Genomic DNA, 24,880 nt, shown 5'->3' with positions numbered 1-24,880 from the left:
CAATTAAACGGAACTCAACTCGGTATATCTCGTCTTAGTCAATCTAATAATAGTATGTTCAAGATGATTGGGTGATAAGGTTGAACGAAATAAAGAGAAAGAAAAATTTAATAATAATTAATTCGGTACTGTTCGGTTAAAGCGGATACAGCGGAAAACGCATTTTGAAAATAGCCGATAAACTGGATTATTTGTTAGTTTGGGTTAGTTTAGGTTAGGTTAGATTAGGTTAGTTTAGGTTAGGTTTGGTTAGGTTAACCTAACAAATAATCTAGTTTATCGGCTATTTTCAAAATGCGTTTTCCGCTGTATCCGCTTTAACCGAACAGTACCATTAATTCTTCTATCGAGTTATGCATGATTATCAAAATTAAGTAGATAAATTGAGGTTTTTACGCCTACTCGCCATCATGCAGTGATTATACATATTAAATATTTATATATATTTCGTTTATAAACTTAAGTTTTAATAAGTATTTAATTAATAAATAGATACGACAAAAATTTATGTTTTATTTTGCCCCTGGCAGCTGGCTGTTCTGTTTTGTCACCGTTCTTTTTCTTCATGTATTGTTTTATCATGTTCTATTTTCATTCATGTTCTGTTTTGTCCGGTTACCCCTACAATCATATAGCATATAGGTATTATCATTTATATAAAATACTAGTAGCTAACCGTGTATCAGGTCGTGCCTATTGAAATTCTGATAATAATGACAGCGTTATTATCAGATATTTATTTGATACCAATCAACATCAAAATAATTTTCTTAGTGGATCCAATAAAATTAAAACATTACTGTCTGCAATAATCCACAAACAACGCATAATTTTTGTATCGCAATTCTATACGGCAGATGGCCATCTCTTTGCTGTAAGACAGCTCACGTTGAACTATGATACGTCGAAATGTAATAATATGTACAATTTACATGTAACCGTTGGAACAGTATATAAAATGCAATCCGTAGCGAATGGTTACCACTAGGGAATCCAATCCCGAGCCAAAATTTTGATCCCGGGATTAAGGGATTACAATTTGACGATCCCGGGATTGGCGTTTTTGTCGATGTTAATATTATTTTTTTTATTTAAGTAAGTATACAAATAGCATTGATAAAATCGGTCAAAAATGTCTAGCATAATTTATGCTATTTAAGACATTCAATGTTAATATTGTGTACATTCAGTCTTGGAAATACATGGGTTTAACGGAGTAAATAATATTGTAATATAGATAATGAACGATATAGATATAGAACGATATAGATAATGAACGCCCACGGTAGACGCGCTGCTTAAGCGTTGGACTATAATGCCGTGGGTCCCAGGTTCGAACTTGGGTCTGGCAAAAGTACACATATTGTTTTTCAATTTGTGGGTGTCAGAGTATGGACCTAATTCTCGTGGTGAAGTTGGTAAGGCGCTCGCCTTCCACCCGAGAGTTCCTGGGTTCGATTCCCGGTCGTGACAAAAACATTTATGTGTTTTTCTCAACGCTGGGTGTTTGTGATTGTTCAAAATTACTAACAACAACCACCTTGTACGAAAAAGCAAGGACATGGTTATTAATAATTCAAAAAAAAAAAAAAAAAAAGGTTGAGCAAGTGGCTGACATCCATTTCTCGTAAAAACAAAATCTGTCAATACAAACCTCTACTCTGTAGACGCCCAAATGATCCTATTAGGATCGGACATGGTCGAAAGAAGAAAATAGATAATAATGGGAAAGTAAAACAGTGTTTTCTATTTATTTAAGATAAAAATAATATTCATTAAAGTCGGCGTAGAAACAAGTGCCTGCCTGTACGTATGTGGCACTGGCGGTTAGACGCCGTTCGCGGGTCAGTGGCGTCTAGCTGGTTAAATTAACCAATTGATTATTTTTCTGATGTTGTTACGATTGCGTATGACAACAAAAAATGGTTTATTATCTGGGAGCATCCGGTGATTCCCCCTGTGACATGTGCAGGTATTGCTAATTGATTATGATTGATAAAAAATCAATCCTGAAGGTTTCTTTTTCGAAGGGATTATGTTTACTAATCCCGGGATCCATAGGTATAGAAAATTGTCTGGGATCCCGGGATTGGATTCCCTAGTTACCACTGGTGAGTGTGGTTAGTGGTTGTTTCTGCGGGTGACGTAAGACTTTAATTCATTGTTGGCTACTTTCCTTCAGAGGCCAGAAGAGTGCTGTAATAATATGCAGCCTGCTTTTCTGAGTAATCCACCACCACAGGAGTGTTTCAATGGCGATCAACATGAGTCCCACCATGGTCATCACCATGGACATCGTCAGCGCAGGCACTTTCACCATGTAAGTGTATTAATTTTTTTCTATTGGTATACCGCATCAGTGACGTCCCGTGGGGGTAGGAGGCGCATGCGTTGCGTAAGGGCGGCACATTAAAAAGGGCGGAGAGTGGCTATTTCATGGTTCGGCAAAATGAAGCCGTGTTTCTTGCATATGACACACAGTAGAACCTAAATTTTATTATTATTATCAACTTAACTATGAAACGTTAAATATAATATATAGAATATTATATACCTACCTACTAGAAAGTATGAAGAGAAAATATTGCCGAGTTGTCATAGTTTGTATTGGCAATGTTTTATTATTATTGTTTACGGGTCGTAAAATCTGCAACATTGTCGTTCCTTCTCGTGTAAAAATTAATTTTACCATTTGAGCTAGAATGGCCATAAAAAAATCTAACACACTTATTTTTATAAAACACACATAAAATTAGATAACTATGTGTATTTATTTTCAGATAATCAATGTAGGTTTGTAAAATTTTCCATTTCGAGTGCTGTGTTGATGACGAGCTTTTGCATATGATTAGAATAATGTAATGCCTACCAAAGTTCATGCTTTAATACAAAAGTGCAAAATTTGTTGGATTTTCCGAGCTTTGCCTCTGGCATCAACAGTTAAAATAAACCCATTGAAAAAGCAATGATTTGTTTTGTAAAATCCCTTGATAAAACAAGTTTTAAATGTTGAGTGTCTTTTTATATAGGTAGGTACTTGAATAAAAAATAATCAATATAATATTTGGCTGCCATCTTGGTATTTTGTGGACTTCCATTTAAAAAATCTCAAGCTTTACTTCAAATTGGTATTCAGCACTACAAAATAAATAGGTTCCTACATGTCCAAACTGACAATCAATGAAATCATACGGGAATAAAATTATAGAAAATTTCTCCACCATTTTGGAATTATGTGGGTCCTGGGTAAATTTTGAAAAAATTAAAAATAGCCCATAGGATATAATATATGCCTATTCATCTTTTGTACAAAAGTGCACCAAAAAAGTTTTCCAAGCTATAATTTATTTAAGTATAATATATATAATGGCTTGTGAGTAATTACAATTTTACCTGTTTACATGCTGCCGTTTCGTTTGTTCAAGATGGAGTGCAAAGACATCGACTGTTTCTTTAAGAGTTACAATCTGCTTAACACTACCACTGGTAAAGTGAGCAACACCGCTGTTAAGAATTTCTTGAAGCAACAGCTTGATGACAAATTCAATGCGGCCATTGACAAATCCGTCGCCAAGTGTAAAAAAGATGTCGCCGCTGATCCCGGAACCTGTGAATCTCAGACATACGCAATGTGTATCATGGGACAAATGGTTGTGGTAAGTTACATAGATTTTCTAGCGAGAATATTGTGTTTTAAAAAAATACTAAGAGAGTAAAACAAATAATACTTTATGCAAATATACAAACCTTTCTTATTATGTGCTCGTTTCAAAACTACTACAAGTAAAACATGTAGCTACATCTAGCGACAATTTTCTATAGTTTTAATAATGAAAGCTTTGATTTTTAAAAAATATTATGATAGGTAGTGAAATGCTCAGCCTATCAAAGGTCTCGTCGAAAATTGCAAAACTTACAATAAAATGTGAGACGACATATTGTATTTTACTGTATTTTAATAAAATCAATCAATAGTATCTAAAAACGTTAAAAAAAACATTTTCAGAACTGCCCAGCAGATTTATGGGTGGACAGAGGTAGATGCACCAGATTGAAGGCTTTCATAGAGACGTGCCCACCGCCCAAATAGGAAGAACACGGACGTGGCAACACACCAAGTCATTATGGAACGGTCTCTAAACACCGTTTATTGTATGGGAAACGTTAACTACCTGACTAAATAAGAATAAAATTTTACAAAAATAACTATACATACACAATATAAAATTCGACACATTTATAAAGAAAACTAATATTGCAGAAACATCTTTTTATTTAATTTTATTTGCCTGGCACAGAATAATTTCATTTTCCCCTCCGTATTGCTCTCTTTCGACTACGTACAGATTAATTCAGTGCTCGACATTGAAATTAATGTTGCAAACAGAGTCCTGTATAATTTTCTGTAAATATTAAAGTATTCTGATTTTTTTAGTTGTATACCTACTTATATTGGGCAGACAAATTCAATAAGTCATTAAACTTCCGACACGTAAATCTACTGAAGCTTTGGACGGGCAAAGTTGTCAGTGCCACGGCCAAAAAAAAACATTTTAACAGTAGGTATATACCAGTGGCGAAGGGTGACTTTTGGAAAGAGGTAGGCTGTGGAGTAACCAAGCTTATCAGATATATTTACGAGATAACCCTATATTACTACTGATGAATAGGTACACTAAATCGATGAAATTTCAAAATCTCAATTAATTTCATATAATTAGTTTATAAATAAGCAATTCGATTGAATTATGTATTTTCCTAAACATTTATAAACGTAACATACGCTCAAAATATATTATCTATCATCTTTGAAAATATCCGTTGTTGTGTATAATACGAGGGTGGGTCAATAATTCCTTAGAAAAAAGCATTAAAACAGTTTTTATTTTTGTATTTTTTTTTTATTTCTCAACATAATCTCCTTGGAGCTCAATACACTTGGTTAGACGTTTCTCAATTTTTTTTAAACCGACAGAAAAATAAGTTTTCGGAAGGTCCTCAAAATAAGCATTTGTCCGATCGATGACTTCTTCATTTGAAAAAAAACGTTGTCCACTTAGCCATTTTTTTAAGTTTGGGAAAAGGAAAAGTCACTGGGGGCTAAATCTGGCGAATACGGTGGGTGGTCGACCAATTCGAACTTCAATTCTTCAATTTTAGCCATTGATCGTAAACATGTGTGAACACGGGCATTGTCCTGATGAAAGAGGATTTTTTTCCTGTTTAAATGAGGCCGTTTTTCTTCTATTTTGTTTTTTAGCTGGTCCAATAAAGATGCATAATAATCCCCTGTTATTGTTTTTCCTTTTTCCAAATAGTCAACGAAAATAATTTCACGTGCATCCCAAAATACAGTAGCCATAACCTTACCAGCTGATTTTACGGTTTTCACCTTCTTTGGACATGGTTTGCCTTCGCAATCCACTGCTTTGACTGTTCTTTCGTCTCGGGAGTATAGTGGTGTATCCATGTTTCATCTACAGTCACAAAGCGACGAAAAAATCCATCCGGATTGCGTTGCATGAGCGACAACAGGGCTTTAGAGGCCACCACCTTATTGCGTTTATTGTCGACTGTGAGCAAACGCGGCACCCATCTTGCAGAAATATTTTTCATGCCCAATTTGTCATGTAAAATAGAAATGACGCTACCTTTTGAGATCCCTGTAACCTCAATTATCTCACTCAACTTTAATCTTCGGTCACTTAACACCATATCGTGGATTTTATTGATCATTTCTGGTGTAGTCACCTCTACAAGACGTCCTGAGCGTGGTTCATCCTTTGTTGATGTACGACCACATTTAAATTCATTTAACCAGTTATAAATAGTTGCAAGTGAAGGAGCAGATATGCCGTGAACTAAATCCAACTCATTTTTTATTTCCTTTGCTGTTAACCCTTTTATATTAAAATGTTTAATAACAGCTCTAAACTCAATTTTCTCCATTTTCCATTTTTCCATTTTCCACAAGCAAATTTTTTTTTTTAAATGTACGAGAAACACACAACAATCCGACCAATCTGATTGAAACTTCGCAGCATACCGAATCAGTAGTGCCGCTGCATGAAAACAAACCGCTTACAGTACTAGTCGCGCCACCTGTCGGCTTTTCTAAGGACTTATTGACCCACCCTCGTATGTTCCATAACAATTTATAATTTAACCCGTAAAGCTAGACATTTTAAAATACTTCTATATTTAAAAGACAGACTTAGGTATAAATAACTGATAAATAAAAATTGCGAGATAAATTATTTTATATTTTTAACAACAATCAATATTTAAGTTCTGTGGGATTCAATCACAATTGAATCCCACAGAACTTATTTTTTAAATTATCTTCTTATTAATTATTTTGAATAAATGTGCGAATGTAAGCGCTAACTAAACAGCCTATGATTTCAGAATAAAAAGCCAGACAGAGACTGGCGTCAGTGGCGTCATGTGACTAAAAACGCATACAAACCACATCTTAAATTCCCATCGAATATTTCATAACATAGTTGAATCCATGCGGCAGTAGTTATGGTTATAAACCTTACTAATTTATGAAATAAAGCTATGTACTTACTTCTGAATTTTGATGATAGATGACTATCAATTTTATCTTGGATTTTTCAGTGTATTTATTTTTTTTTAATTTAAATTATTTGCTTGAAGATCTATTTTTCTTAGTAGGTAGGCTTTAAATAATCGCCTACTATGGAGCCTTCGCCACTGGTATATACTGTATTACTCTTCATTCTTTCTTTATCCGCCACCCACAAGCAGTGCATGGTCTTCTACCCACCACAAAACATCACTGCTTTGTAATGATAATCAATGTAAGTTAGTGCAATTAATTTAGTAATTACATACAATATATCCACAGACCCTGAATACAGACATGGCCCAAGCATTGGCGCCGAAGCGACAACTTTGTCATCTCTATCAAATCTACTCTAGAAAGTTGTTTTATTAGTATTCCTACCTTAATTTACCGCCTCAGTAAAATGTGCTGCCCCTAAGCAACACGTGACCTACTAATATACAAGTTATTGACAGAAAATTAACAAAGTTTGCATAAATTTTTCTCATAAAATAATATATTCCAACCACACAATTTTTTTTAGGGTGGAATAGATTTATTGGCACGACTGAGATTGAAAAATCATTACATTTTTGGCCAACATATAATATATAAAATTAGGCTTCCATTCAAAGATGGCCGTAGCGAAGCTATTCTATACCTACACAATGCGGCTATCGACGGTAATTTATGTATTAAGGCAGTTAATTGTTACAATAAGTTAACCGTCTTAACTAAACCATCAAAAAGTGCTATTTTTAACAGCCCCTCCCCTGGCATGTTAACATTTAGAGCGAGATAGAAAGTTTTGACTGTTTAGATCAGGGGTAGTCAATCTGGCCCTACCGCTCACTAGTGGCCATTCCAGATTTCATAGTGGGCGGTAGGGGTTTTAAAATCATTTTCTTCGAAAGAGGAGACCTTCATTTGTACCTCACAAATATTGAGCCAGATATCCAGTATTTAGTTTCGCAGCATCAGCCTCAGCGATCTCATTAATAATTTTATTAATTAAATGTAATTTCATCAGACTTCATGCTTCTATGTATGCAAAAATTTTATAAAGATTTATTCTGCTAAACTTAGTGAAAGTCTGACATAAAGCATTTGGTAAGTAATTATTATTATATGTTTTAACTTGCTGTAACTCTGCTTTACACATTTTATGAAGTAAAGTTACTTCCCTACTTTATAAATCACCATTACTGTGGAACCGGTGGGCGATTAGAAAATTTTACTATTAACAGAGATACAAAAGTGGGCGGTAGGTATAAAAAAGTTGACTACCCATCTAAACTTCAGATGGCTAACTTATTGTAAAAATTATAACACTCGATACATAAATATGATAAACTACCGTCGATAGCTGTCCTGTGTATTGAATAGACCCACAGGTATTATCAAAATTTTCTCTTATATAATAATAATATGTATAAGCATAAGAAATAAAAAAACATGTTATGTCCATTATGACTTTATTCATATTTAAAACGAAATGGTCACAATATTCCATTTCAAATAGAATAAACAAAGTTTGTTTACAGCTATTTTAAATAACACAGAATGTCACAATATAATTATAATATTACATACATAATACCTTCCTCGCGGAAATTCATATGTATAAAGGAAAATAAGAATAAAAAATATATATTTGTAATAGACCGAGATCCCTAAGATGGGTTCCTAAAACTGCATCATTGATTTCAGAATAAAAACAGATGTGCAGTAGAAAATTCAGTCAATTGATTTCTCAACTTAAAATGAAAAGAATCTACAAAATACAATTCATGATAGTGACATGCATTCGAACTCTGTATATATTAGAATGATAACCTTTTAGCTGGGATAGAATAATTAAATACCATGTGTGCAATACAATTTTTTGCAAATACTCCTTTAATTATTAGTTTTAACAAAAATTTTATTTAATTAATGGTTAAGTAAAAGAGGTTACTAACAGACATTTTGGTTAAAACATTGTACTTAGGGCCATATGCATAGTCATACTTATAAAAATAGGTAGGTATATTACGTGACATGTAGCTGATTTTCAGGCGCAATGAGTCAAATGAATACGTACTGTAAACAGAAATTAAATAATTGCAGTACTTAATATCGTTTACTTGTTTTCATCAAAGTAAAAATGTATTGAATACCAATTATCTATGCAAACACGAAAGACTAGCATTAGATAAATATATTATATAATCCAAATTATTCAAACCAACACATTTTTTATTTGCATGTATCATAGCTTTGCAATACATGCAATCCAAGTGTTATTGTCCAAATGTTAGGGACATTATATCCGCAGTGAATTTATTCAAATAAACCACTTTTAAAGCAACCGTTAAATTATTTTTAATTTATATTATCCATTTCACACACATGCACACTCAATTTAAATAGTGCAGTTATTATACTTTTATCATTGAATGTCAATTTAAAACAAGCACTTTTGATTGCTAATGGCAATGTTGCCATGCTAATTATTGTTTTGTTAAACTGTCAACTATCCATTGGGTTCATAATTAGTTACTTTTGCACAACGTTGACATCTTTGCATTTGGCCCTTAGTCTCTATAAACGAAAGTAGTCACTAAATGTCAAACGGTAGTCGTTATCTTAAATTAAAGAATTATGTCACAGTAAAAGAAATCAATCTTTATTGGTTCTTCATTTCTCCGCGTATCCATATCATGAAGAAAATGGTACATGAGAAAATAAACCAGACAATAAATAGACAGACAATAAAAATATTATACGAGGGTGGGTCAATAAGTCCTTAGAAAAGCCGACAGGTGGCGCGACTAGTACTGTAAGCGGTTTGTTTTCATGCAGCGGCACTACTGATTCGGTATGCTGCGAAGTTTCAATCAGATTGGTCGGATTGTTGTGTGTTTCTCGTACATTTAAAAAAAAAATTTGCTTGTGGAAAATGGAAAAATGGAAAATGGAGAAAATTGAGTTTAGAGCTGTTATTAAACATTTTAATATAAAAGGGTTAACAGCAAAGGAAATAAAAAATGAGTTGGATTTAGTTCACGGCATATCTGCTCCTTCACTTGCAACTATTTATAACTGGTTAAATGAATTTAAACGTGGTCGTACATCAACAAAGGATGAACCACGCTCAGGACGTCCTGTAGAGGTGACTACACCAGAAATGATCAATAAAATCCACGATATGGTGTTAAGTGACCGAAGATTAAAGTTGAGTGAGATAATTGAGGTTACAGGGATCTCAAAAGGTAGCGTCATTTCTATTTTACATGACAAATTGGGCATGAAAAATATTTCTGCAAGATGGGTGCCGCGTTTGCTCACAGTAGACAATAAACGCAATAGGGCGGTGGCCTCTAAAGCCCTGTTGTCGCTCATGCAACGCAATCCGGATGAATTTTTTCGTCGCTTTGTGACTGTAGATGAAACATGGATACACCACTATACTCCCGAGACGAAAGAACAGTCAAAGCAGTGGATTGCGAAGACAAACCATGTCCAAAGAAGGCGAAAACCGTAAAATCAGCTGGTAAGGTTATGGCTACTGTATTTTGGGATGCACGTGAAATTATTTTCGTTGACTATTTGGAAAAAGGAAAAACAATAACAGGGGATTATTATGTATCTTTATTGGACCAGCTAAAAAACGAAATTGAAGAAAAACGGCCTCATTTAAACAGGAAAAAAATCCTCTTTCATCAGGACAATGCCCGTGTTCACACATGTTTACGATCAATGGCTAAAATTGAAGAATTGAAGTTCGAATTGGTCGACCACCCACCGTATTCGCCAGATTTAGCCCCCAGTGACTTTTTCCTTTTCCCAAACTTAAAAAAATGGCTAAGTGGACAACGTTTTTTTTCAAATGAAGAAGTCATCGATCGGACAAATGCTTATTTTGAGGACCTTCCGAAAACTTATTTTTCTGACGGTTTAAAAAAATTGAGAAACGTCTAACCAAGTGTATTGAGCTCCAAGGAGATTATGTTGAGAAATAAAAAAAAAATACAAAAATAAAAACTGTTTTAATGCTTTTTTCTAAGGAATTATTGACCCACCCTCGTAATAGAATTGAGGACATAAAAACAATTTCAGGTTAACCAATAAATTAAGCATTAATACTTATCGTAGATAGGTACATAAGCGAGCAAAAATAAACGATAAGTTCACTAAACTGTGTTGACTTTTATTTTAATAAATTTTTCTAACCTAAGAAAGCCGCCACCCAGAATGGCGAGTGTTGCATATTATATCAGATAGCGGTTAAGTGCGTAAGGTAAAATTTAATTTTTAAATTAGTTTGCAAATTTCATAATAACTTTGTAACATCGTTGTGTTTTTCAAGAGATTCAGTGTTTACTCGATAGTAATTCATAATTATTTATAAAATGGGTAATCACTACAAATAGATACCTGTTGTTTCTTGTTGTAAAAACAATTTCTAAATGTGGTGAATACCAAGTGATAACTCATTTTATAAATCTGCTGCATCTATGTTCGCCTCCATTTCATATTGGGAAGTGATGACAGAGACGATATAATTTTGCCGACGTGGAGTTCATTTATTATCATACAAGTAACGCCAAACTGCTCTGCAGTTACTGACGTGACGTGTCATTCGAAAATTAAACAAATCTGCAGCTAGCGTGACTGATAAATGATGTAATTAGACACAGTGATAGATTCAATGTAGGTAAATATATTTTTATTCATTGTAGATAAGAATTGTACTGAGTAACATAAATAATTAGAACATTTAATGTATTCGTTTATTTCACTAAATAAAATATTGAGCTAAAACTATAGTTATTTGTCATTCCAGCTGATAGCAAGATGATAAATATTAGATTCAAAAATCATTCGAGACAACCCTGGCGAGATAAATACCGATTTTTACAACAGGAAGATTATGCATTTGCTGAGTGTTGCATCTGAATGCAAAAAATTGTATTGAGTCGTATCGTGTTCAATATCGACTCGGGTCTCATAAAATGAAAGTAGTAGAAACTGAATTATCTAAATTAGTATTAATCATTAGAAATGTAGGTATATACAGTGATAATTTTCTCTGTGAACGATTGTTTTCGTCCAAATAGGGGTATACCGTATACCATGGCCGCTGGCTAGGAGCTTTGGCGGGCCCCCCTATCTATTGCTAAGGATAAAGGCAGTGTGACGCTCTAGTTATATTAATATATTTAGTGTTTTTTTGTAAATTTTATTACCTACATCCATTTGAATTATGGAGTTATCGGTTATCGATACAATATTATAAATTGCATTGTCCAACCACATAATTTTAAATAATAATATTAGTGAAGAAAAATAGCGCCTTTTTTTACTATTAGAGCAAATTTGTGATGTGTGTTTATCTCACTTATTTGGTCGACTTGCCACGCCGAGCCCTTCCTGAGCCCGGACCTCCAGGCTAGAGCCCTGTCAGGGGCCATGCTGTATATGGTATATATATATATATATATATAAATAATATTTCAAAAGAGGTATGCTCATGTTAATATTTAGAAAATACTGATTTAAATGTTTCAATTTAAAAAATAAAATAATTCAAAAAGATGATACTAATATGATCAACGACTCTCAAAATATGAATAATATCAATACGTTATATTTAATTATAATGGCCTTTCTCTAAAACGAACAGTCAGTTAATAATGGCGTTCTTTCTACGAGGACCAAACTCTTTTCGATTGTTAATAAATTATGTGGTACAATTAATTAACGCTAACTTAACTTAAGCCAAGTTAATTATGCAATTAATATCCAGGGAAATTCGAAACAGTGCACTATTTATTATAGTTCATTAAAAATAACAAATAATTATTATATTCCATGAAATAACGACATCATATTTCCAATACCAAAACGGAGCATGTGGACCAAGATAAATCATTTTTTATAGGATTTGATGCACTCAACCAACCATTTGGGTCTATTATATATCCAAACCATTAATATGCACGCAGACTACAATGTTCTAACAAATGAACACATTTTCCAAAACAGTTCAAAGACATCTGACAAAAATCTGTAGAAATTTCTCTTATTGTAATGTAGTTAGAGTACATTTTTAAGTACATAACCATATGTATTTTTACAACAAACATCTGGCAATATAGCTGAAGATATGTTTACAGAATATAATAATAATGATACACCCGATCCTCTTTTTGCACAGGGGATACGTTCCAAAGACTACCGTGTAAAAAAAGATAAGGTGGTATATACCCATACAAAAATGGTAGATAGGTTCCATTTCTTAAAATCAACTCAAAATACGAAATTCTTGAACTAAATGATAAATCGGATTTATTTATTATACATTAAAATATTTATACTTACATGAAAACACATAGTTTTCAATTTAAATTAAATTTAGCAAAGAAAAATGTATTCATTCGTCTCGCTACTTGACAATAAATGTGCCCTGCTGTTTTTCTCTGATGAAAAATCACTCTCATCGCTGGAAATATATTTTAATGACGCTGACGCCAAAGCACGCGGCGCATCTATCGTATCGAACCCGAAGTGATTGACTAGTGGCGCCATGTATGTCTGGGCGGCATCCGATGACAACATAGTTATGCACCAGTTGCGTGCAGTCTATTGCAACGCATTTTTTTGATAAATATGTACTTACATACATACATATTTTTATTCTTTTTAGATTCTTTAAACCGTAAAAAAATCAATGTGAATAAAAAATAATCGGTATTTTTTTTAATTATTTCGAAACCGTGCAAAAAAAATCCGTGCAAAAAGAGGATCGGGTGTATATTCAAATCAACGTAGTTTGCAAATTAATCCTTAAAGTTAATTTTTCAATCACTAACTAATCAATAATTACTAATCCGCATGTATCTGTTTACGAAAGAATAAAAGGTTCAGATTCAGTCAGACATGGTGTGCTTTTATTAACACATTTCATTAATTTAATACATCAATGATCAAAACACATATTAATTGAAAAACAATGTAAATCGGCTCAGCCACGGTATTCGAATCTTCATCCCATGATACATGAGTAGGGCGTTCTCGCCTCTGCTCCTTGAGCACAATATGATAGACACAAATTATAATTCATTATATATAATAGCACACCAATAATTCACATTAAAGTAACAACGCGATGACGCAATTGAAATCTATATAAGTATGTATACATATATATATGTAAATAATTGTGGGTACACCAAACGAAAGCCAATCCTGCAGCATACGGTAAATTAACTACTAATTACTGTTAATTAAGTAGGTATTAAAAAAACTGCAATTCCAAAGTTGTTATAAATGAATAACACAAAAACCGCTAGATGCAACACTCCACTGGACTTTCGAGCGTTTGTGGATTGTCAATGAGCACCTCACAAAAAGGCTCCAAAGCCAAACGTTCTCTGAATGCTTTCCCAGTAATACCGATTCCAATTTTCTCTAGTCGTTCCTACGTCAGCCGACGGCACTCCTGTCTGCTTCAAAGTAACCAATGTGTGATCAGTCTGAAACAAAATATATTCACAATGTTTAATTTTAAAAAATAATAAAAACAATATGAATTCCATATTAGTCGCTGTCCATATTATTTTTAAGGTGCTATGGATTAAACGAATGTAAGTGACAATAATAAAAAAATAATTAAGTTAGTGTCACCACCTACCTGTAGGTAGGTGCCTTCGCACAATAAATTGATTAGTAATAAGCCGACATGTAAACCTGATCTCTAACTATACGGCTTAGTAAAACGCCTAAAAACGCTTCCTTGTCGAATCACATATAAATTGTTTATCTGTTCACAGGTTTTTACGCTACCCGTTCGGTATGTAAACGTATCGAACGGGGCATCGATTGCTACGAGCAGGGTAATGCAGTGTGAAAGAATGATGGATGTAAAATTGCCTTGTTCTATACAATAAAAAAACCTGTGACGATGTTATTATAAAATGTTAGATATAAATGTATTATGTAACTGTATATTAGTATAAAAGGGGAAGAATGATTGTTAAACATAAAGAGACGAATGCAGTAGCGAGAGATTATTATAAGAGTGTATAAGTGTAATTAATATATTTTGTAATAGTATGAAAGAAGAAGAATAACTGTTAACATAAAGAAGAAGAACGCGGTAGCGAGTGATTAGTATTAAAAGTGTATATAATTAATTAATATGTCATGTGGAACACACTAATCGAATAGTATTTCGATTCGTAAACTCATTAATAGCAAACTAATAATTATAGAATCAATTATCCGCGAGTGGCAACACTTAAAATTATAACGCAGCAACACCTACCAACGCGTTGGTATGGGTGTGCCTCTGTGCGTGTATACGAAAATGTTACCGGCTAAAAAGTATCCGGCGCACAGATTAACTCAGAAAATAACGCCTTAAAGTCTCTAGAATTCAACTTTTCGGAAATATTATTTCATTATTGTGTTCCTAATTAGGGTATTTATCGTCTGTAATATAAAGCATGAGGAAATTCGCATATTTAAGAAAGAGTAAATTCTTGATAGCAACAGACGGGAGCTTCGCCGATTTCTAATAAAATAAATTAAAATCACGACCTTTATGCAGCTGTGCGGTGTAAAGACAGCGGCTAAAAATAAGGCAATGCGGGGGAAATATCGCCGATCGATATACTCTTCGACATTGAATTGCGAATTACCTCTATGAAGAAGTAGTATTTTGCTATTTTTCGGAAATAGTAAAATATTATTTCGTATTACTATATAAGACGTAGTTTTAAGATTAAACTGTTATTATTATAAATGTAATATTGTAAAAGGTAAAGGCAACAGACAGGTTTTACGTCGTAAAATCACAAATGTTTATGTGAAGGTCGATGGATAATGATTACAGGGCCTATTATTATGTCAATAGGTACCTAGTAAGTAGTTGTAAATGCATGTAATTTAAACGCTAATCAAATCGTGCGTTTACTCCTGGCATAAGACTAAAACCGCGAGTTTATGCCGGAGATAGCTATTTAAATGCTCTAAATAAATTCATATAAAATCCATAGAATTAGATAGACGATATTTTATAACGTCAATATATCCATCCACGTGCACAGAATATATTATCTCTTGATACTTGGTCCTTCTGACAAACCAGTAAATTCTTATTAAATAAACAAGAGGTAACATGTAGTACGAATTAACGGACATAGTAGAATCTTTGGTCACCCCTTCTCAAACTCTTTGGACCAATTAGAATAAGGGAGGCTGCTATAAAAGAGGGCGCATCCGAGAGATTTTTATCAGTCTACCGGATCCTCCCTCGGGAACAAGTCTCATCTCTACTAGCAGCCTCTCTTCAAACACTCTGGACCAGTTTCACCAGTTCTCGCCGCGCATCTCTTCGCTTCTTGAACGCCGAAGTACTCCCCGGGGAGAGTTTCACATCCCGTTTACCTACGGGTGGGAAACATCTCTCGCGTTCGCAGTCATCGGTCGTCACGTATTCCTGTCTGCCGCCTTCACCTACATTTGGCCTGTAAAATTATTTACTAGACGCTACATACAAGGAAATAAAACCAAGTCATTACCGACTTTTTCAAAAGGAAACATCGTTATTATTAATAACCCCTCCACCGACTGAGCTAGGAAAATACATCAACGAAGTGCGCAGTGGCGTATCGTTGAGGGGGTGTTGTTATTAGGTCAGGTTAAGGGGGGACATGCTCGTCGAAGGTCAAAATTGAGTTTTTATTGTATTTTCAAACCATGATCCTGGACACTCCTTAAACGTTGTAGATAATCTATTTATATAATTTTGAAGCCTTATTATCCTTTATAGTTATTTTAAACATTTGATGACTGCATAAAGTATTTTTGTTACATAAAATAGTATTCTTTTAAACCTCTCGCTCTAATGTTTTAGAATATAGTCATATTTCGGTACATAACTGTGCAGTGGTGTTAAGATTTTTTACATTTATTAATTTTTAAACGCATTTATAAAACCATTAGCATAATTTATTACGAGATAATTTTTGTAAAATATTCACGATAAAAAATTATTTTGATAATCTCTGTGATCCCAAATTTGACAAGAATTAGGCATTTTATTATTCAAAAAATCGGCAAGATTAACACATTTGAAGATAATTCTAAGGATACGAATTATAAGCTATGTCTTTGACCATTCAAGTGTGATAAAAATCTTATGAATAATGATTGCTTTATAATAATTATTGACCTAAGAATAAGGTAGTGTTTTTTTGAAATACGCCATTTCTTTTGTCATTCCCTAGTAGTTAAGCTACAACATACGGCCGTAGCCATAAAATGACAAACTATAATTAAAGTAGGGAGTAAAATTATGTTAACGCGCGTGTTTGAACATGTACCTAACAGAATTTTTTTTTATTTTTTTTTAAACGGTACATGTTCAAACACGCGCGTCAATATCATTTTACTCCCTACTTCAATTATAGTTTGTCAATTTATGGCTACGGCCGTATGTTGTAGCTTAACCACTGGGGAATGACAAAAGAAATGGCGTATTTCAAAAAAACACTACCTTATTCTTAGGTCAATAATGATTATAAAGCAATCATTATTCATAAGATGTTTATCACACTTGAATGGTCAAAGACATAGCTTATAATAAATATCTTTAGAATCATCTTCAAATGTGTTAATCTTGCCGATTTTTTGAATAATAAAATGCCTAATTCTTGTCAAATTTGGGATCACAGAGATTATCAATATAATTTTTTATCGTGAATATTTTACAAAAATTATCTCGTAATAAATTATGCTAATGGTTTTATAAATGCGTTTAAAAATTAATAAATGTAAAAAATCTTAACATCACTGCACAGTTATGTACCGAAATATGACTATATTCTAAAACATTAGAGCGAGAGGTTTAAAAGAATACTATTTTATGTAACAAAAATACTTCATGCAGTCATCAAATGTTTAAAATAACTATAAAGGATAATAAGGCTTTAAAATTATATAAATAGATCATCTACAACGTTTAAGGAGTGTCCAAGATCATGGTTTGAAAATACAATAAAAACTCAATTTTGACCTTCGACGAGCATGTCCCCCCTTAACAGTTTTCGCATCACGGCTGTGTAACAGCTTTGTATGAAAAGTTATCAACATTTTAATGTTACCATTGAATATATCCCATAGACAAAGTATAATATTATTATTTTCATAGCAACCATAATATATTGTTATGTGAATGTTCCACCATGACTTGTCCTCCTTCAAAGATAATGAAATATGAATCTACGAAGAACATTGATAACCATAATTAAATATGAATTTATTTAGTTGGAATAGTAATAAGAACGCATCATTTGAGAACATTTCATTTCCAGAATTTTGAAAACAATTATATAGAATTTACAATCGCCTATTTTCTTTTGAAATCAGTCCTCAGCACCTCATTCATCCATTAATCAGAGATGGCAACAATTGGAGGCTCCATGCAGGGCCGGACTTACCATAGGGTTAAAAGGGCTAGAGGACTAGCACCAGAGTACGAAAAGAAAAATTTACAAGAATTATAAAAAATCTCAGGGCAGAGACGATAAACAGCTGAATTCGCAGTGTCCTAGGTCCTAAAGCTCGACAAAAATATATAGCTACTATAAATTAAATATACAGTACACTCTCAGTAATCCGCCGCTCGATTATCCGACTATGTACTACTATAATCCGCCGTTATTTTTACTAGTTGAAAGCACAAAATCAAGCTCTATAATTCGCCGGTATTCGATTGTCAAATTCAGTAGTCCGCCGCGTACAAGTATACAACGCAGATGAGACGGGTTTATTTTGGAAACTTCTCCTTCATAAAACGAATGTTCATCACGAAGAAAGTAATATAATATAATAAAGGAAAGTGCCCAAGGACCGCATCACAATTATGCAGTGCTCCATACAAACGGGACACACAAAATTAAGCTTTTGGTCATAGGGAAAGCCAGGAATCCTAAGCTATTCAAGAATATCTACCGCACTGAACAACTGGTTGTGTCAAGTGATTTACTATATTTAGTTAGTAAACTTAGTTTATAAATATGTATAATTTAGTAAATACTTTCAATTATAAATAAAACTGTAATTTTCTAGTACAAAGTTGATAAAAATACTATTTCTACGAAATACCTGTTTTAATTATTACCATATTTTGTATGTATTACTATAATCTGCCGCTTTCACTAATTGGAAACTTGTCTGGTTTTTGGGGTGGCGGATCAGAGAGAGTACTGTACTATTATTAAAATCAATTACAAAAAAATATGCAACGGAAGAAATATTTGGGATACACAAAGTTGTACATACATATTCACATTTTAAAACACGCAAAAATTATTAATTTTCCACAAATGCCAAAACATTCATGGTTGAAAGACGTGCAATATCAAACAGCAAACCACAAACAACTAGAGTTTAGAGTGTTTAGACTATAAAAATTATTCAATATTATGTAAAATGCCATTTTAATTTAATAGGTACCCAAGGTCTGTTTCTGGTGCCTCTGATATTTATTACCCCAGGGCCCAAAAAAGTTTAGCATCCCTGAGATAGTATGACAAAAAGTACACAAGGTAAAGTATTTAGAAAATTAATAAAAATACCTGTTGATCCATAGTGAGGGTAACAACGGAATGATGAGATTCAGGCCACTGCTTGTAACGCCAGAGTTGTACTATTTTCTTTCCCGGCACCAATTCTGTAAACTCGCCAGAGATATTCCCCCCAAACAAATTGAATTTACCGCCTTTCACTGCATCCATTTTGACATCCCCTCTCGTGAAAGCCATCACCATTTCAATTTTGGTCATCGCGTCGTAAAACTCTTGAGCTTTGCATTGAAATTGCTTGGTGATCTTGATTGTCTCTACATCTATTTTTGTGCCCACACTTTTGGTGACAGGTGAGATGACGGTGGTCATATCGATCTTTTTGTTGAAGCCGCTCGTGATGCTGGATACGCTGTCCACTTTGGGCATGGTGCCGTCTTTCTTGGGAAGTATCATCCCCTTTGAGAATTCTTCTCTAAGCGAACTAATGTATAAGGAAAGTTGAGAGCGAATTTTGTCCCGGCCAACTTTATGCATGAATTCCTTTAATTGTGTGGCTTCATCGGTGTTTTCTTTTATTGTGACTCGGATCTGAAGATTAAAGACAATCAATCAGTGAAATCAAACCAGGATGAATATGTGACACTCATGCGGGTTTCATTGAAATTTAAAAACTAATCGGCACCATCTGCAATTTGGATTATTAGGTCAATAAAAACAAATAAGTATGACTGGCAAAGTTTAGTTTGCACTATTTATGTCCTATCTTAACAGCCTACCTCCACCTTTCACCACTGTTACGTGGCATATGAAAATTCAGAGACTGCGCTGGATCGAACTTATGCATAGAATTCCAGGGTTGCAAGCAAAGCCCACTATGCATGCGTGCCCTGAGAGCAACGGACAGCATGGACTGCCGAAACAGAGATGGCTTGACTGCGCCACGGGGGATTAAGAATTTAAAGCCGAAGCAACTGGAAAGCATCAATGTTGGATCGTCCAAGTTGAAAAAAGTTTTTGGAGAAGGCCAAAACTCGTCAAGGTTTTTAATGTCATAAATGATAATGTTGATATTCTTCTATTGAACAAACAATGTATCCCTTCAATATTGACCCAATTTTACTAGCAGAAACAGCTGGATTTGATAGTTATTAAACATAATACGGTAATTGTGCCGCAGATGCCATCATCAGCTTTTATAATATTTTTTAAAAAAAAACAGTTTATTCCATGTAGACAATTATAATAAATACCTTTTTCTGTCGGCGCATAGCCTTTTTGATCCAATTGTTAAATTAAAATTTGAAATTTTCATACATTTTGATGCATCATTATCACAAACTAAGATTATATTAGGTAATATGAATACGTGTATTAATTAAGCGTCTAAGTACCAAAAAGTAGTATTGCCTGTAGTTACAAAATACCGAGTCATTGCAGTAAAATTTCATGAAGCAGACCTATTGAAAAATGTGGTTTTACAGTGTGAAGCAATCACGGCAGCTTCTATAATTTTAGGTATTAAGAACTCGCAAGTGTCAACACACCATCGTCAGCCATTTTATATTGAATGCCGTTGACCACTGCAGTGCTATTTACACAATTATAAATAAAACACGCCAACAGACTTATAACGTCGACATGTTTAAATATTTTGCTGTATTTTTTTGACTTGCTTGAGGCACTTAGACCATAGTTGAAGTTATTGGTGTTGGTATGTAGAATATTTTTCTATAAAAATGTCAGTTTTTATCTTTTTGGTACTTAGCGCCTTAATTAATACACGTATTCATATTAGGTTATGTTAGGTGAGGCTAGGTTTGGTTTGGTCTAAAAAGTTATAAAATCTCATGACGGCATCTGCGGCACATTTACCCATAATACATAATAGGTATGAATTCTGAATTTCAAAAAAAAGTAATAAGTATAGAGGTTACTGACATTGATATTTACTAATAATTTGAATTATGGAAACAGCTGTCAACGTATTATTTGATTGAAAAATACAGTAGGATTACCTCGATGTCTTCGACTCCATTTTCTTCAGATAAATTGGGTATTTCAATATTCCCCTTGATGGGATCACCGCTAGCACCTGTGAGTCTCCCTTCCCAGACCAGTTTCAAGTCCCATTCAAAAAAGAAGATTAACTTTCCCTTCCTATTGTTGGCCGAAGCCTCCCCAGTTATTTTCTCGATCTCTGTAATTGTACAGACTTTACTGGTCTCGGACACCTCGAAGCCGACCAGCAACTCTTTGATTCTGTCTTTGGACCAGGGGCCAGCGTTTTTCTCAGTCCAGTGCCAGTTGTTGACGTTTGTGGCATCGGGTCGCTCTTCCACGATCCACCGAGGATCTCCTTCGCCCCATTTGGCCATCGTAAGAAATTAGCTTATCCTGGAAATTAAAAAAAAAACTACTATCCACTCGGTAATTGTGTAAGATACCACTATATTTTCATTCAAGGTTTTCCTTGGACGTAGACGTAAGATAATAATTTAGTTGGTGTATTTGTTGTACCTAGATTATCAATCAAAACTAATCTGGGTCAGTTCGAAAAAATATTAAAGATGTTGTGCGTTTAGTTTATTTTCTAATTAAATTAATTGTTAATTTAAATCGATGCAACGGTCATTACTAAACACTAGACACAAAGTCAATCAAATATTTTCTGACAGCACTGGCAACTGACAGCTAAAAAAGATCGTCAATTTCTGGAACACATGTATTTCCAGAGACTTCTAGAAATCAGTTTAGCCACATCAAAAAATAAAACATACATAACATTGTGTCTATGGTTTCCTTGATTTTTTTTTGTTTTCCCGAAAATCATTATTTTGTGATACTATTAATTTTATTATAATAATTTACAGAGAACTGTTATAGTTTAAAGATTAAAATTTAATATTAAGACCGTCTGAGCTAGATAGGCAATTTAATAGAAAATCTAACACACATAAAACACACTGACCACGTATCACCAATGGCATAGCATATTATTACAAAACTACGGCCACACTGCTACTGTTTGCAATACTGTGATAACGACCCGGCGCCGCGTCAGTTTCAAAATAAATATTCTACGACATTGTATATACTTTTTTGTCATGTTTGTTATTATGAGTTAATTATATTGGACCAGTGACGTCCCGTGGGGGCAGGCAGATTGAGCGTCGATTGGGGGCGGCATTTACTGCAAGGGCGGCAAATCGAGGAGAATCAATTAATAGGTAGATATATCTACAAAATGTTGGTATTAATAATTAACATACAAGGTAAAACAGGACTGTATTTTTTTCGGGTTTGTGATGTCTAGTTTACTTCCGTTGTCCTTGGAGGTTACGTCATTGATGACCAGCAATGACACATGCAGATTTTCGAATTATAGGTAGGTACATACGTACCTAATTTAAAATCCATCCAAATATTTTTGCCAGTCACACGCGAGTTTTAGAAGTTGTGAGGTGTATTTTTCAATGTATCTGAAACCGTGGACTCGCAATATTCTCTATTGAAGCAGAGATGGCATTTACATTAGACTTAGTGGTAAGTATATATTTTGTTAGCAATGTATCTATACAACACATTTCTTAGCTATTTTAGTCATGAAAGGATGAAAAAAATACTGTATAAAAACGGGACCGCATTTTAGCGCTGCCTAGGGGCGGCATTTTGTCAAGGGGCGTCACTGTATTGGACAGTCATGGTAATTTATCTAGGATGGTACCTAATAATGTTAATGCTGTTACCACAGTTCCCTGGCTGTTACCGTACTGGCATAACCTGGGAAAATGTCAGAAGACTGGCGAGCGACAGGGATTCTAGGAGGCGTGCTATGTCCATAATAATATGCTACAAATTACGAGCAGACAATATGAAAGAGAGAAGATATTTATTTTACTGCTATTACCACCTACTGTTAGATTACTAGTAGTCAATTATGATAATTGTCGGGAAATCAACAGCATAATATATTTTTGTATACATATTCATATTACTTAATTTGGAAACAACAAAGTTTTTTTTCTAATGGGTATTAATTAGGTTGTGGGAAATGATTTCTGACGTGTTTTCAAATTATTCCCAAATCTTGTAAATAATTCGTTGAATAAGAAAACTAGTTTACTTATATTTTTTGTAAATCACATAAATATACCTATTTCTGAGCGAAATATATTTTCATGTAGTGTTTTTAAAAAATATTATAAAGATAATATTGTTATCATTATTTTTCTGTTAATTACTGTAGTTTTAAGGCGAGGAAAATTAAAAAAAAACGGCACTGACGCAACCACAGAACAGATTAATAAATATAATTCAGATATGCTATAGACCGGGTATACCCCAATAATGTACATTTTGAAGCAGAGTTTTGAATGTGTGAGTGTCCTACGAAAATGAAACACACATTAGAGACGTGCAAAATGTGTGTTGCAACCTTCAAATACAGAAATATTGAATTAGCGTCAGTGCATAGACCGAGAGTAGTTGTCAGAACTTAGAATGACATATTCTTGACACGTGTTTAACTTTATCCCATTTTCTCGCACACTCGAGTTGCCTGTTTCTCCACACCCATTAGGTATTTCAGTTCCCATTTATTCTGTGTTCCCTGGAACATTCGATATTATATTATTATGTAGATGTGTATGATTTTTCTTTTAAAAAGACATGGGGTAAAAGTAGGTGGGGTCTTTTGCATGTTAGAATGGTATCATTATTGATATGCTAGTTATAAGAAAATATCAAGTAGATAAGTACCTACTAAAATAATTAATATTTAGGTAAAAGAATAATAATTGATTATAAAAATGATAACAAATTTAAATGTGAACCGCTTTTATTTCCATTAAAATTTAAGCTATCCATTAGTAGGTATCTGAAATCCCTGTTTATGAATACGCAGTATTTTTTTACGTTGTTTGAGTACAATTTTTATTATTGATGGTAGGTACCTAAGTATAACCTATATCTTAGGTAAGTACATCAAAAACAAGTCGTCCTTATCTGTTAGGGTAAAAATGTTGTAACAGCGGATACACAAATTTATTTTTTTCTATAATGGAATTATATTGTTATTCACTCATAAAAAATTAACAGTTGTCAGTGCCGAAGACTCCATACTAGGCGATTATTTAAAGCCTACCTTCTTAAGAAAAATATTTTTTAATTGCATATTGACATATTTATATACTTAATCACTTCATTATTTTATGTTATATAAAAATAATTTATTTTGCCAGCGAGAGCTGTGGTATATGTAGGAATGTATTACAGTATTACACAGTTTACAAAACAACTGCAAAGGTATTAAAAAATATACCACAGCGCGCCGTAAATAAATAATAAACGCTGCGACGTCTCGACGTAAATAAATCTCCGATTATGTGTGAAATAATTCTGAATTTTTTTCGTATGGACTTTACGTCTCGTAACCTCAGCAAGTCTGCTGATTTGTACGAAATAAGGTAAGCTCCTATGGCAGAGCCAACATTTGCGCATATTAATGTTGTCACGACAGCGCACTTTGTCCAAAATCATTAATAATTAGATAATTAAAAAAATAATTTCAACGGCGTTTAATCGAATGTTAATAAATAAGTAAGTATAGATTGTTTTTATAAATAAAAATAAATTTTATCTAATGATTTTTGATGGGTATACATGTTTTGAAAAAATCGTAATTTTAACACATCGCTCATTTTTATGTCGTCAATGAGTTTTTGAAGTTTCA

At 33.6% G+C, this 24,880-nt stretch overlaps 2 protein-coding genes across 3 annotated transcripts; one reads left to right on the top strand and one right to left on the bottom strand.

Annotated features, from left to right (window-relative positions):
- The first annotated feature begins 2,264 nt into the window (after positions 1-2,264).
- On the top strand, positions 2,265-4,259 carry LOC147075633 (uncharacterized). The gene is made up of 3 exons (XM_085942355.1): positions 2,265-2,297; positions 3,426-3,656; positions 4,007-4,259. Exons 1-3 carry the CDS (start codon positions 2,265-2,267, stop codon positions 4,088-4,090), a joined length of 348 nt encoding a protein of 115 aa, XP_085798481.1. The 3' UTR covers positions 4,091-4,259.
- Positions 4,260-9,331: 5,072 nt separating this feature from the next.
- On the bottom strand, positions 9,332-21,879 carry LOC147075632 (activator of 90 kDa heat shock protein ATPase homolog 1). Of its 2 annotated transcripts, XM_085941936.1 has the most exons (4): positions 21,667-21,879; positions 21,165-21,543; positions 19,201-19,737; positions 9,332-14,091 (listed from the first exon to the last, which is right to left on the bottom strand). In XM_085941936.1, exons 2-4 carry the CDS (start codon positions 21,522-21,524, stop codon positions 13,960-13,962), a joined length of 1,029 nt encoding a protein of 342 aa, XP_085798062.1. In that variant the 5' UTR covers positions 21,525-21,543; positions 21,667-21,879; the 3' UTR covers positions 9,332-13,959. The 2 variants fall into 2 exon arrangements, with proteins under 2 accessions (XP_085798062.1, XP_085798063.1); XM_085941937.1 differs by lacking the exon at positions 21,667-21,879 and having other exon boundaries at positions 21,165-21,660.
- Between the last annotated feature and the right edge of the window lie 3,001 nt (positions 21,880-24,880).

The sequence above is a fragment of the Rhyacophila brunnea genome, unplaced genomic scaffold (genome assembly GCF_057557595.1).
Source record: "Rhyacophila brunnea isolate RB1 unplaced genomic scaffold, BYU_Rbru_1.0 scaffold_14, whole genome shotgun sequence".
Classification (NCBI taxonomy): Eukaryota; Metazoa; Arthropoda; class Insecta; order Trichoptera; family Rhyacophilidae; genus Rhyacophila; species Rhyacophila brunnea.
This window is presented reverse-complemented; position numbering and strand designations above follow the sequence as displayed.

Bases quoted from the DNA above. Each gene is read 5' to 3' on its own strand.
- LOC147075633 (XM_085942355.1), top strand. From the start codon at position 2,265: ATGAGTCCCACCATGGTCATCACCATGGACATC. The intron at 2,298-3,425 runs GTCAGCGCAGGC...CGTTTGTTCAAG, and splicing joins TGGTCATCACCATGGACATC to ATGGAGTGCAAAGACATCGA. The intron at 3,657-4,006 runs GTAAGTTACATA...AAACATTTTCAG, and splicing joins TCATGGGACAAATGGTTGTG to AACTGCCCAGCAGATTTATG.
- LOC147075632 (XM_085941936.1), bottom strand. From the start codon at position 21,524: ATGGCCAAATGGGGCGAAGGAGATCCTCGGTGGATCGTGGAAGAGCGA. The intron at 19,738-21,164 runs GTAATCCTACTG...TTTAATCTTCAG, and splicing joins ATGGAGTCGAAGACATCGAG to ATCCGAGTCACAATAAAAGA. The intron at 14,092-19,200 runs GTATTTTTATTA...ATTTTGTTTCAG, and splicing joins CCCTCACTATGGATCAACAG to ACTGATCACACATTGGTTAC.